Source organism: Hemicordylus capensis, chromosome 2 (assembly GCF_027244095.1).
Source record: "Hemicordylus capensis ecotype Gifberg chromosome 2, rHemCap1.1.pri, whole genome shotgun sequence".
In the NCBI taxonomy this organism is placed as follows: Eukaryota; Metazoa; Chordata; class Lepidosauria; order Squamata; family Cordylidae; genus Hemicordylus; species Hemicordylus capensis.
Genome location: NC_069658.1, coordinates 365,237,906 through 365,252,262, shown reverse-complemented (window position 1 = coordinate 365,252,262; position 14,357 = coordinate 365,237,906). Strand labels below are relative to the sequence as shown.

The following is a 14,357-nucleotide window of genomic DNA, read 5'->3' as shown; positions in this document are numbered from 1 at the left end:
GGTGCAAGTGGGCTAACTTGTGAACCACATAACCAATTTGAACCAAATTTGCTACAGCTGTAGGGACACATAGGGACACCTCAGTGGCGTAGTTTGTGGTGGAGTGTCCACTCTGATCCAAGATGGCAGACAGTAAACTTTTGAGACACAAGTACACTAACCTGTGGACTGTAAGCAATTTGAACCAAATGAGGTACTTTCAGGTACAAAACTTTCATGTAGCTTCTTACCAATTTCACTTTGCTTACAGGTATCATCTTTGACTTTCTCAGGCATGACTGCCTTTGTAGCCAGATTGAAGAGATCATCACTGTCCTCAGTAAATGGGTTTTTTAAGCTGTGAAGAGTGGCAGTTAGTGCTTCAGTGTTTTGATTTTGGTTGAAGTTGAGTGATCTCAATAATGCATGATGGTTGGTTTGTGTAGCAAACCTATCTGTTGTGCTTCTCCAGCAAGCCTTGCTCATTCTGGTGAGATAAAAACTTTGTTCTCCAGTGCATGATCCTGCACCAATAGCACAAAAGGGGGCTTTTGAATTCTTATTTATGACCCAGTTTCCATTCAATAAATCTTGATAAATTTCCTTGTCAGTGTTATGAGTGATCCCATTTCAGCCAAATAAAGAGGGATCATCTGTGCATAATTGATCTTGTCATGTGCAAAGAAGTATTTGGTGAATGCTTCAAGTGACACTAAATGCAATTCCCAATTACCTGTTCTAACAGAGCAAATGAAAAGCAACATCCATAAGGATTCCTGTGTATTCCTCTTGAAGATGAGCCATGGTGACATTTCCATCCAATAATGTATTCTCAAGCAGACTAAGGAATTTAGTTTTGGCTGCCACCTCATTCATCTTGCTTGGTTTTTGTGGGTTGAATGCTAAGCGATTGATATTTGTTACATGTGTTGTCTAGCACTGTTTGTAGTATCTAATGTCAATAGCATGTGCATCTTGAGGATCAGTGGATGTACAAAGCTTGACAAGCAGTTCTTCATCCCCACTTCTTTCAACTTCATCTTAAATGACTGGGCAGCATTTTCTGTAGCAACTAAATGCAAAGGGTTTTTGTAACCTGGTCCATTCTTAGAAAAGAAACACAATTCCCTTTTGATGATCAAGATCAAGTGAAGGTACAGCTTGACGGTATTGGGTCTTCCTCAGTATTAGATTTTGTCTTTTTTTCTCCCCATATCATCGTTTGACATGTTTGAACATTTTGGTATGAACAGTCTCTTGAGAACATTTTCTATGCCATGAACATCCTTTTGCTTGAAGATCTTGCCATATGACATCACTGAGGTGCCTACTAATCTCAGGAAAACTTTTGTCTCTATACTGAGCACACTCCAAGATAAAGCTCAGTAACTTTTCAAAGGATATAGCAAAAGCCTTCTCCACCAGTGCCTCATTTGTGTGTCTCTGACTGATAATTCACAGCAAGTAGTCATTGTCATATCTTGCTACTTTGGCTCCACGAACTTGAGGTTGGGAAATGCTTTCCATTGGTAATCAATGAACAACAGTCTCAACAATATTTAAGTAGCTCTGAGGATCTGAAACACACAAAAAACAAATTAAAAACTATACTAAAACAAACTTGTACACATCAAACCAACTCAAACCCTTAACTAGGGAAATGTCATGATCAGCTGGTTCCAGCAACACGCAACACCCCCCCCCCCAAAAAAAAACCTCTGATAAGGTTGAATTATATTTTTGTTATAAAAGGAGTTAAATTACTGCCTAACTGTGGTTAATTACCTTGTCTGTTGGTTTAATAGATATGAATATTACTTTTACATTATAAAATACCCTTTAAAAAATGACTTCGTTAATGAGGGATTATTTTAAAAAAACCAAACAGAGCAGATTCTCTGACTGCCAACATGTATGTTTGTGTTTTTAGAGGTATTCTGAAGATAATACCTACGTGGTTTGCTTTCATCACAAAAATTCCAAATCATATATGCTTTCACACTATACAGGGTAACCTTGCCATCTGCAAATCTGACATACAGTTTTGCATATCTGTGGTTGGGTAACTGACATCCAGCCTCGGCGTATGTGGAACAAAAAGGGTTAAATTCTGCATATTTGAGGTTTCAGAGCAGGTCAGAAGTGATCTCCAACACTAAGGCGTGTGCACATGCTCATAAGTTTTTGGATGTCCACTCAGTTCATTTTAGATCCTGCTCAGGTTGAATCAGGAAGGTCCCACTCTGAATGCACTTGTGCACACACTGCCTTGATACTGCCCCCCAGAACAAAACTCATTCTGCATAGAGATGACAAAAATTAGAGGGACCATTGATCTCCAAGGTCATTTCTGGTCACCATTTTGAAGACGGGAGTCATTTTGTGGCTCATCCACACACAAAAATTTGATTGTGGTTTTTCACCAAAAGGTTGTGGAATTGGGCCTTTTGGGTGGCATTACTGGACATCTGGCAACCCTCAGAGCACTGTACAGCTGCTTAGCCATCCCCCCGCCAGTCACATTGATGCAATGACTCATCCACAGTTATGTTATCTGTGGTTGTAGTGGAGAACAGGACCCCTGCAGATAATGGGGTTCACCTGTACTACTACCAATATTTATATACCACTCTTCAATTTTCTTGTCTAGACTATTTGCTTCAATTAGCTTTGGTACTAAATAAATTGACCAAACTATTGTTCTGTGTGTTGATATGCAATAGAGGTATTCTGAAATATTCAAAATCATTGCTTTATAGTATGTAGTGTGAAAACTGTGAATCTGCCTTCTAAAAATCTACTCTACAGTAGTGAAGAATATGTGTTAATGACTTACCAAACAAGGAATGTACTTACAGTAGAAAAATGATTAAATCAAGTCTTTCTAACTAGTGATTTGAATTGTGATTTTAAATCATCATTATTTCAATGGATTTTATTTTAAATTAAATCTACCCTACAGGGCACAATCCTGGCTCAGTGTTCACATCTGAACTGCCCAAATAACTGTTTCCTCATAACCTATTAAGCAATGTATTTGGGGCCTTAAAAATAGTATAAAGTGGAGGGTACAGTGTGATAAATTTTAATGAGCATATCAACTACTTGAATTTTTAGGAAATACAGGTAGAAAACTTTGGCAGCTATTGTCCAGAGTAAGTCATTATTCAGTCCCACTGAAATTAATGAGAAGCTAGTAGTGTCTCATGTTTTATTAGTGCTTAGTCATAGCTAATCTGGATCCTGCCCTGTATTCTTTGTTTAAATTGCTGATTTACATTCAATCAGTTTACCAACTTGAAACAATTTTAATTCTTAGAAAAATACAAAAATGTTCAAGAGTAACATACTTGAGTAAACTCTTAAACGTTTAAGTTGCTCCTGAGTGAATATATTTTTGGCTATGATTCTGAAATACGTTAAGGACTTGTTTACACAGAATGTAGTAGTGTACTTTACTGAACTAATCACAGCCATGGTAATCAGGTTTGCAGTTCAGACACAATCATTTGTTATAATTCAAGCCTGAAGGAATTTGGTTGAAAATGGACATTCTTATTCAGATAGCAGAAATGCATTTGGCATCAGTAAAGTTGTGAATGGCTGGCATTGTGACTAATGTGTGAGGAGGGGTCTATGAGGACATGTCTCAAATCCTCGTGCAACTTTGCCAGTACTCCAGCATGTGTACTGTTGCGCCGTAGAGCTAGCACGTCTTAGTGCTGCTTGCACTCTGCAAGAATGGAAATGTGTTGCCAATCCTCAGCAACGTGTTTCCATTTTTCTGGAGCTGAAGCACCACAGAGTGTTAGCTCTATGGTGGCAACAGCTTGCACCCCAAAGGAATGGGAGAGAGATTCCAGGGCTCCTGGAGAGACTCAGGGATGGAGAGACATCCCTGCAAAGACTCAGTCAGCCACTGTATTTAGAACATAAGAACAGCCCTGCTGGATCAGGCCCAAGGCCCATCTAGTCCAGCATCCCGTTCCGCACAGTGGCCCAACAGATGCCACTGGAAGCCACAGGCAGGAGTTGAGGGCATGCCCTTTCTCCTGCTGTTACTCCCCCGCAACTGGTACCCAGAGGCACCCCGCCCCCGAGGCTGGAGGTGGCCTACAGCCCTCCAACTAGTAGCCGTTGATAGAGCTCTCCTCCATGAAGTTATCCAAACCCCTCTTAAAGCCATCCAGGTTGTTGGCTGTCACCACATCTCGTGGCAGAGAATTCCACAAGCTGATTATGCATTGTGTGAAAAAGTACTTCCATTTGTTGGTATTAGATTTCCCAGCAATCAATTTCATGGGATGACCCCTGGTTCTAGTGTTATGGGAGAGGGAGAAGAATTTCTCTCTATCCTCTTTCTCCACACCATGCATGATTTTATAGACCTCTATCATGTCTCTCCGCACTCATCTTTTTTCTAAACTAAATAGCCCCAGGTGTTGTAGCCTAGTCGCATAAGAAAGGTGCTCTAGGCCCTTGATCATCTTGGTTGCCCTCTTCTGCACCTTTTCCAGTTCTACAATGTCCTTTTTTAGGTGTGGTGACCAGAATTGTACACAGTACTCCAGGTGTGGCCTCACCATAGTTTTGTATAAGAGCATTATAATATTAGCAGTTGTATTTTCAATCCCCTTCCTAATGATCCGTAGCATGGAATTGGCCTTTTTTACAGCTGCCGCACATTAAGTTGACACTTTCAACGAGCTGTCCACCATGACCCCAAGATCCCTCTCCTGCTCAGTCACCGACAGCTCAGATCCCATCAGCATATACTTGAAGCTGGGGTTTTTCGTCCCAGTGTGCATCACTTTACACTTGCCAACATTGAACCGCATTTCCACTTTGTCGCCTACTCACCCAGTTTGGAGAGATCCTTTTGGAGCTCTTCACAATCTGTTATGGATTTTCACTACCCGAAAGAGTTTGGTATCATCTACAAATTAGGCCACCTCGCTGCTTACCCCTGCTTTTAGATCATTTATGAATAAATTAAAAAGCACTGGTCCCAGTACAGATCCCTGGGGGACCCCACTTCTTACTTCCCTCCATTACGTAAACTCTCCATTTATACCTACACTCTGTTTCCTGTCTTTCAATTAGTTAGCAATCCACACATGTACTTGTCCCCTTATCCCATGACCGCTAAGTTTCCTCAGGAGTCTTTGATGAGGAACTTTGTCAAAAGCTTTTTGGAAGTCCAGGTATACTATGTCAGCTGGATCACCTTGATCCACACACTTGTTGACTCTCTCAAAGAACTTCAAAATGTTGCTAAGGCAAGATTTACCTTTGCGGAAGCCATGCTGGTTCACTCCCAGCAGGGCCTGTTCTTCTATGTGCTTTACAATTTTATTCTTGAGGATGCTTTCCATCAATTTGCCTGGAACGGATTTTAAGCTAACCGGCCTGTAATTTCCTGGATCACCCCTTGATCCCTTCTTGAAAATCAGTGTTACATTTTCTACTCTCCAGTCCTCTGGTACAGAACCTAATTGCAGGGATAAGTTATATATTTTAGCAAGGAGGTCAACAAATCATACTTTGATTTGGAATATGTTTACAAGGCATTGCTAGAAGTAGATTTCTTGCAGTCCAAGTGTGAAACTTGCGTTAACCCAACCCCTTACCACCTGGCACTTCGATGATGATGAGAAATGCTTTTCTTGTTAGCAATACTTTTATCCTGCTTTATTAAAAATAGTGACTATTGATTGTGGTAGCAATTGGGAAACTCCTCTCTCTGAAATACCAGAACACAGATGGGGGCTATATCAATGAGTAGTAATAAAAAGTTTGTAAGTGGATAATAAAAAGTTCTGAAAGTCGATATAGTTTGTCTTCTGAGTATTGTACTACTTAAATTAGCTCAGCACACTCTCTAGCAATCGCAGTGCAGTTAGTTTGACAAATGGTCATGGAGACATAACATGTCTAACTTGCCAAACAAAAGGCCTCCTTGTGTATGGGTACTTTAGGATCCTGGATATAGTGTTAACCTTTTCAAATGATTGCCGTAGTGCTGTCATACATTCTCATTTCACCCCAACCAATACTTTTCAGTGGTGAGGCAGTTCTCATACTGCTGTAAGTCCGTGATAATAAGATTCATGGCATTGAGAAACAGCCTTAACTTGGGCTTAAATGTGGTACTGCTTGCCGTTTGTCACTGCACGGTAGATTCTCCATTGCTTCCCATATCAGTAGTCTAGGAAAGTTAGTGACAGCATTCTGAGGGGTAGATATGTTATATGGTCTGTATTGCTGAAAGCCTGAGGCATCAAGAAGAAAAGTAGAAAACTCTTTGGTGAGGGGGATATGGAAATATTAAACATGAAAGATTTTGTCCATTTAAAAATATTACCAAACTCTGCTTGGTACTTTAGATCCATCAGTCATTACTAGGGATGTGCACGGAACCACGGAGGCGTGGTCCGGCACTGGGGGGCATGTAGCCTTAAGGGGGGTAGTACTCCCCCCCCCCCCCGCCGCTCTTCCCCCTCCAGCACTGGTGCGTTTTAAAATCTTCTTGGGGCAGCAGAGTTCCTCCCTGCCACCCCTGCCCCCGTCGTTGTTCTTCAAAGCCTCCAATGGAGTACAGCTAGTGGCGCGTGCGCTCGTCTCCGCTGCTGGCGTGTGCGCGCCGCATGAAGTCATGCAGCGCATGCGTGCCAGCGGCGGAGACGAGCGCACGCCACGCAGGGCGCATGCGCACCGCTAGCTGTACTCCATTGGAGGCTTTGAAGAACAACGACGGGGGCAGGGGCGGCAGGGAGGAACTCTGCCGCCCCAAGAAGATTTTAAAACACACCAGCACTGGAGGGGGAAGAGCAGCGGGGGGGGAAGTACTACCACCACCCCCTTAAAGCTACATGCTCCCGCCCTTCCGGACCGCCGGACTTCCAAAGCGGTCCGGAGGTCTTTAATATAGTGCCCGAACCAAACCATGCACACTCCTAGTCATTACTATATTTTAACTTAGTAAATCTCACTGTTTGCAGTATGAGCATCTGATGCTATATATACTGTAAATTGCATAGCATTTGAGGGCAATCCCAATGACCATAATTAGTTCAAAGATGGTAATGAGAAACTGGTTGATAGTTCCTTCTGTATCTTTCAATCAATTGCATTATTTTTGTTTTCAATAAGCTTTTGTTGGGGAACTGGCTCCTTTAAAACAACACTAAAATATAAACCCAGTGGTGGCTGGTTATGGTTGCCATACTTTTAATTTGAACTTTAAATTTAAAATTGGAAATTGGTCAACTGAGCTCATTAAAGCTTATGTTTTTAAATAAGTTTTTTTTTTCCCAGCACCTCTGGGCTTGTGCCTCTGCTGGACTTCTTCCACATTGAGTAAAGATGGCAAACCATAGGGTGTGTGTAATAAATGCAAATATGTTTAGACCTCATAGTCTTATGCCTCTGTAATGCTGCTAGCATGGGTTTTTACAGAACAGTGTTGGCACTACAGGTGGCACTGGCTTCAGTCTTGCATCTCTAATATCCATGGAATTACTGCTAATTGACCTCAGCAAACAGAGAGAGAATAATTCTTTCAAAGCTTTGACTGTGGAACACTTTTCTCCAAATGTTAGTACATACAGTTGCTCTTGTGCAGAATAGCTTTTGCCTTAATTATTATTTTTGGTTTCAGATTAGCGCAGAGTTCAAGTTTTGTCTTACGTATAATCAACACATTTAAGGTAATTTCATTAATAAAACAATTTTGAAATGTGTTTGTGCACTTAAGTAGATTTTTTCATACAGCTTGACAAGTAATGCTAGCTGTCTAATACATTTCTGAACAATTAAATTCAGTTCTTTAAATTAACTTCATAGCTGTGTAAAATATATTGGTGTTTCCTCCAGCAGATTCTGTCAAACCTATTTTTCGTAATGGGTGGGTACACCCAGAAGATTAAAGTGTAAATTGAAACCAACCAGCCTTGGGGAAATGTTCTGCTAGTGTTCCTAAGAAACCTGTTTTCTTGTACTATTGCTAGTTTTTAATGGGAAGGCCTATGAACTAGCTGCATACTTAAAAGCACACACAGACCACATTTGTTGGTCATAAAAAACCCCAAAATAAGTTAGTTTCATTTACATACTCCAGTCTTGGGTGTTACTAGTAGAGATTCAGTTTTCAGTTTCTAATCTTTTTGTCAGTAATAATAACACATTCGTTGCAAAGTAGAAATGTCTGTATTCTAAAGCTCGTGCATTTTAGTAGTTAATATTGAGAGCCAAAGTCAGCTAATTAACTTCTAAAATGATCCACTGATGTAATTTAGAGTAGTTAACAAGGGCTTGCTTGGGATTCCTATAGCTTTCTGATTATAGTAATTTATATGAATAATACAGGAATGGAAAAGATAAGTGACAGAATGTTTGAACACTTGAACTAGGTTTAGTTTCCCTTCTGATACTGGTATTGCGCGCACAAACACACACACACACCCCTTTAACAGTTTGCCCAGATAATCTTAAAAAATTAGGTTACAAAAACTACTCTCTGAAGGTAGAGGAAATTCCAGTGTGCTGTCTTTGCATGCTTCCAGCATATTTCCTGCATAACTCACCCTACTTGAGGGAAGATATGCAAATGTGGTAGATTGGATTCATAAATCACATCCACTGTTAGAAGGCACTTGCACCATGCATGGATGTTGCTGGTTTTCCATGGGGTTGCAGCCCTTCAAAGAACATATGGGAACTATTAAGTGGCACTTGCTGCAGCCAGAAGGGAGAACAGACTTCTCTGCCAAGTGGAAGTATCTTTTACTGATGCATGGGGATCTTTAACGCCAACCTAACATGAAAAGGCAGCCACATCCTTTTGATATCAGACATTTTAAAAAGCACTAGAAGATTGCCCCTCTTGAGCTTAGGCAATGAGACAACTTTATGCAAAATTTTCTCATAATCAATGAGGAATAGCTGAAGACATCTTATGATGAAAAGGGATTTTAATATAAGCTAACTTTCAAAGAATCTGAGTAATGTCTTCAATGCTGCTGGCCTAACTTCTCTGGGTGCGGAGAGTGAAAAATGGGCTTCTATTCAGACATTTTATTGAAATGGATACTAGTACATCTTCGCAAGAGATCTATTAGTAAAATGTGTCTGATGTAAATGTTAGATTACAATTGGAATTGAGAAACTGCAGTTGAGCATTCTAAAATTAACATGTCGAATCCTTGACCCACAAACTATTGAGCCAGTAGCTCTTCAAAAAGATCAATTTTTACTAACTTTTAAAGCTGTGTACTACATTGAGGACATTGTTATGGGAGTAAACTGTAGCTACAGGATGCAGAAATTGGCACAGTAAAAATAGATTAATGTCTGAAAATTCCCATTGAATCCACCAGTATTATTTGTGTTAAATCTATCCATTTTGTGCTCTTAAGTTCAAAGTGCAGTTTTTATTCAAGAAACATTGGAAGTGTGCTCTCTCTAGCTGAAAGAGAACAAATCTTACCAGCAATTTCCAGTCAGTGGTGCTCTTCTAGAAGATTCTGTACTTGTCCAGATAATGGACTTGCCTGGATACATAAAGTGGTGAAACTACATTGACAATTTGACAGCTGCTTCTCTGCCTACAGAACAAGATGCTGTGATATAAAAATTGTGGGCCATCAAAGCATATGCTTTGGTGGGTTGTTCTTTTGCTTTGCTGATGGAGTTTTGTAGCAAGAGGTGGTGATCAAAGTGTAACCAAAAGGACAAATTCTGGGTCAAAAAACACTCTAAGTGCTAAAGTGTGTGTTGGCAACTGAGGACTAAAGGAGGGAAATTGCAGTGATTATTGGATATTGAGAAGACCTAATTTGGGAATAGTTTAAATCAACAAAGTAACTCATTCTAAATAGGAATGACTCAGCAAAAAGTTTCAAGGCCTGGGTTACTAGAGACTCTTTATAGAAAGTGATCTGGTGTTTCCAGTTAATGTGAAATTCAGAAGTCCTTGCTGTGCCTCAATGAGTGTGGAGTTTTCCTCCAGTGTCCCATCTTTCTTTCAGCCACCTGCTTGCTCCATCTGTCATTCCTTTAGTATCCTATCTCAGCCTACTGCTGGTTTTGCTCCTCATTCTCCCTGCTATTTTGGCCTCCTATCCCTTAGTTCCCCGATCACCTACATTCTTTTTCCCAGACTTCAGCACCCAAGCCTGTGTCCACTCTGTACCAATAACTCTCAACCATTTTTGTTCTTAGTCTTTGGACAAGACTTCCTCAAACTGGCCTTTTATATTCCTCATAGAAGCTGCACTGTGTCACATTCCTACTTCTCAGCCTTCCCCCTTGACAGCTAGAACATACTATATTTACCTGAATACCAAGACTAGGTTTTTCCCCAAGTTTTTTTATATTGGAAATCAGGAGGTCATATTAAATTCTAAGTCCTGTTCCTTTTGAGGAAATGCAGGTATAACCTGTATTTAACCTCTGCCTTTTAAGGGGAGCATCTTAAATTCAGTCTTCGATTCAGGTAAATACGGTAGATGAATATTTTGACTGACACGTCTCAGCAGCACAAGCTATGGCTTGGGATGGTGGTGGCTTGTAGATAAAGAGTGATGGACAGTTTTTACTCTGCTTTATATTTCTTACTCAGATGTCAATAGAGATGTCTGAAGTTCTGGTCTAGTTAAGTCTTATGACTTCCTGGATGTATTTGAATTGGATAGATTCTTTATGGCAATTCCACAAGGCATTTAACTTGATTTAGATAATTTGCATCTTGAGTAAAAGTGATTTAGAACATCTTCATATTGAATTTAGACCATGATTAAGTTGCAAAACATCCTATCTTAAAAGCTGCAGAAGAACAAAACTTTGTCATATTTTTTGGTCTTAAAACAGCAGTGTTATAACTTGATTTCAAGGACTTTCCAACCAAAGATTATGCTTCTGGATGTCCATCAGTAATCTGCACCTGCAGTGCTTTTCTTGTAGTAATAATCATAGTGATACGGCTAGGGCCTTTTAGGCACCAAACAAGGTGTATTGGAAGAGGAGCCATTGCAGTAACACTTGTTATAGGTCCTGTTATAGGACTAGGCTTCAGCATTTCTTAATAGATTAGGAGATTGTTTATTGGTGCAGCAGACCTTCCCTTTCCTTTAGAAAAGCATCTCTCTCCCTGACACAGTTAAGTTGCTATGATCAAATTGTAAGTTCCTCCTGGCAGAATGGATGCTGCTGGAAATTGCTGGATAATGGTGTATACGATTGAACACAAGCAAAGTATTGTTAAACTTTCGTTCTGCTGTAGGCACACCATAGTTTTTCATTATAGTATTATCAGATATATTAAAATATATTGCTGGTTAAGGAAATCTCAATGCTTTTGGGGTGGGTCGTGGGCTTGTGCTTGGGTCAGTTTCCGAACTTTCATTTTGGGTTTTATGGACAGTGGTGGCACACAGCAAAGTCTGTATATTGATAAATGTACATGTGTAGAAAATAATTCTACCTTGCTAACCTTTTATTTATGGAGCCAGCAGACACTTTAAGCCATGCAGGTGATTGCCACTGTCTGGATTTTATTGTATATTATCTTGCACATGCATGAATTAGGGCTGCAAGCTTTAATCAGATTAATCAACTAAAGCTTTAGTTGATTAATTGGTGGGGGCCAACTTTGATTTGCAGAACTTACTTAAGAGTATGCTGTTTAATGTGGGTGACATTTTCTGATATGTTACTGTAACAGGAAATGAGAGAGGAGAAAGGCCACCTTCTAATAATGTAACAATGAGTGAGCAACATTATCACACTTTGATATTTGAAGTTGGCAATATGCAAATTATCTAAAATGACATAGTTGAGTAAATATGCTGCAAGTTAGTTAATCGGTTAAAGTTCATTTGATTGGCATGAATATTATGCATCACTAATAACATTTTAAATTGTAGCTAGATCACTAGCATTCATGGTATACTACTGAGGCTGATGCCCAGTAGTTTTGCCTTAGGAAAAATTGGGTTCTTGCATGCTTTTCTTTCTCTTGGTGCACAAAAAGAACACTTTTACCTTGTCTAAGGCTACTGTTAAATGATGATCAAGCACTGCCAAGCTTGGAAACAATTCTATTTTTAATGGAGTAGCATTTCCCCTAAAGAAATCCATAGCTATTTGTTTAAAGTTTCTCAGTCAAATGACTATTTCATTTCCAAATATCAAATTGTTTTATTTGCTTTCCAGGTTTTTGAGCATTAAGAAGAAAACAGATGAAGCAGAGCAGAATGGAGCAGGATGTATCACTCCCCAAATCCTATGACTTTTAGTTCATGAACACACTTGCCAGTGGTTGTGGGCAACCATCTACTTGATGTAAAGAACTTAATTTCAGTATAAACTGGCTCTGAGCAGCACCATTGATGCTGCACCTTGAGTTGTAGCAGCTGTAATTGTGAATATTCCTGAGATAGTGAAACATGGTGTCCAGTTTTCTATTGCATTTTTTCAAGTGGAAAAGTTAACTGAATGGTTGACACAAGTGATGGAGAGAATTGTGCATATGCCAATTTTGTAACCTTTTTACTTTGAACTACACTGCTTATGAGATCTCATTGTTTTGGAAGAATGGCATGAGCAAGTCTTCAGCAACAGTTGTGATAATTGTAAATGCTCACAATTGTGCACTCTTTCTGGATATTTCTCCCTGGTTTTGAAAGTTGTACACTTTAAACATTCTTAAATTTTCTGGCCTCGGTGACATGAGCCAGTTGAAATGGTAGTAACCAAAGATTCCAGTTTTAAAGCGTATGAAAGACTCTGCCTGCTTACCTGTGCTAGAAATAACAGCCTCTAAAGTGAAGACTTAAGAGAAACTTAGCGACTACTAGATTATCCTTAGGACTCTGCATTAACTCTATAATGTTCTTGGTATAAAAGGAGAAACAGCATATTTGTCACAAATTTAGTTAACATCTTACAACTGAAATGGTATGTAAGTTGCTTAGATAAATGTAATCACTGTAAACATCTATATGATCTTGGATTTTGTTTTTATTTTGAAACAGGAGCTTTTTTGTTTACAAGTTCATTAAAAATTAAACTGTTTCTGTAAGGAAATGAGATTTTTTTTAATTTGCCTTGATAATTTGCAATCTAAATTAGACACCACCCTTTTTTAAAATAAGCAACTACAAGGCCATTTGTTAAAGCAAAAGTCCTATTTCTTAATCATTTTAGATTTAGTGTTGTAACTCTTCCTCACTTTTGTTTTAAAATAAATTTTGTATTTTTTTCTTGACGGGGAAGGGCACTCTTGCATTTTTATAATCTGTTGCATCAATACTCAGCCCTCTAACAAGAGACTGAATAAAAATAAAGGCATCTTTTCAGACCCAGCACAGCAGCTCACAAGCCTTGCCATTGTCTCACATTGGCTGGACTGATTTGCAAAATTAGCTTTGCGATTTAAAATGGAAATGTGTGGGGGGTGTTAAAACACAGACTTTTCTTTCAAGTTCCTGTGAAGTGGATATGACCAGATTTTCTCTTATTCTCAAGCAGCCTCAGTGTGTGGTGCTCACACTGGTTACTGCCTTAGGCTATCCTTCTCACTCTAATCCAGCTGAAAGATATTCTTACTGCTGGTGGTTCGTCTAACAGTGTAACTTATTCCTTTATAGCATGTCAGAATAAATTTTAAAAGTTGTCTGAAAATGCTCCCAGATGCCTATTGTGTACATGGTTTTTATGACTTTTAGACCTCTCTTACGCATAAAACACAGGTTTTGGTTGCAGTGCCTTTTTTTCCATGGGATGTTGAAGTGCTCTCAAACTGTTATTTCACAAATCAAATCTATTGGATATGAAGATGCTGATACCTGAAGGACACTCTCAAGACATGGATGCTACTATTAACCATTTGAGGAGTTGTATATTCAAATTAGTCAGATGAATGTATTTTATTTTTGTAAATGACCGAGGTCTTAGATAGTTCCCAACAAGTGTTCAGTTTTTCTATCTTCTATGAAATCATCACTTTGGTAACGCAAACTGAACAAAACTTCTATCATTTTTTGAAGAACAGATATATGGTCAAGATGGATTATACTTCAGAGAGAATAGGTAGCTTATTTTGAATTTGGCTGCATAGCATGACTAAGCAGTGGTTATTACAATGAGAAGAGTAATATGACTTGGGGCAGGAAAAGAAGCTCTTTCACTCTCGCAAGTCTTTCTATGTGTAAAGGCTGATCTTTCCATTTTTAGCCTACTTTCCAGTAGGCATGAGATCACTCAGCATTCCATGTGTGTCCCCACCCCCATCAACTTCACAATACCTGGACCAATAGCCAAATCAGGTACAGTTGTAGGGACACCTCAACGGCATAGTTTGTGATGTCATCTACTCC

General features: G+C 39.4%; 1 protein-coding gene across 5 annotated transcripts in view; it reads left to right on the top strand.

Annotated features, from left to right (window-relative positions):
- CSNK1A1 (casein kinase 1 alpha 1) overlaps window positions 1–13,670 on the top strand; it is a 58,410-nt gene extending 44,740 nt beyond the window's left edge. For 3 of the 5 annotated variants that reach the window (XM_053289878.1, XM_053289873.1, XM_053289880.1), the window contains one exon: window positions 12,193–13,670. In XM_053289878.1, coding sequence (XP_053145853.1) covers window positions 12,193–12,200 — 8 coding nt within the window. In that variant the 3' untranslated portion in view covers window positions 12,201–13,670. Of the gene's footprint in view, window positions 1–7,639; window positions 7,689–12,192 lie in introns of all 5 variants that reach the window. The other 2 variants (XM_053289879.1, XM_053289874.1) reach the window with 1 other exon arrangement.
- Window positions 13,671–14,357: the final 687 nt, after the last annotated feature.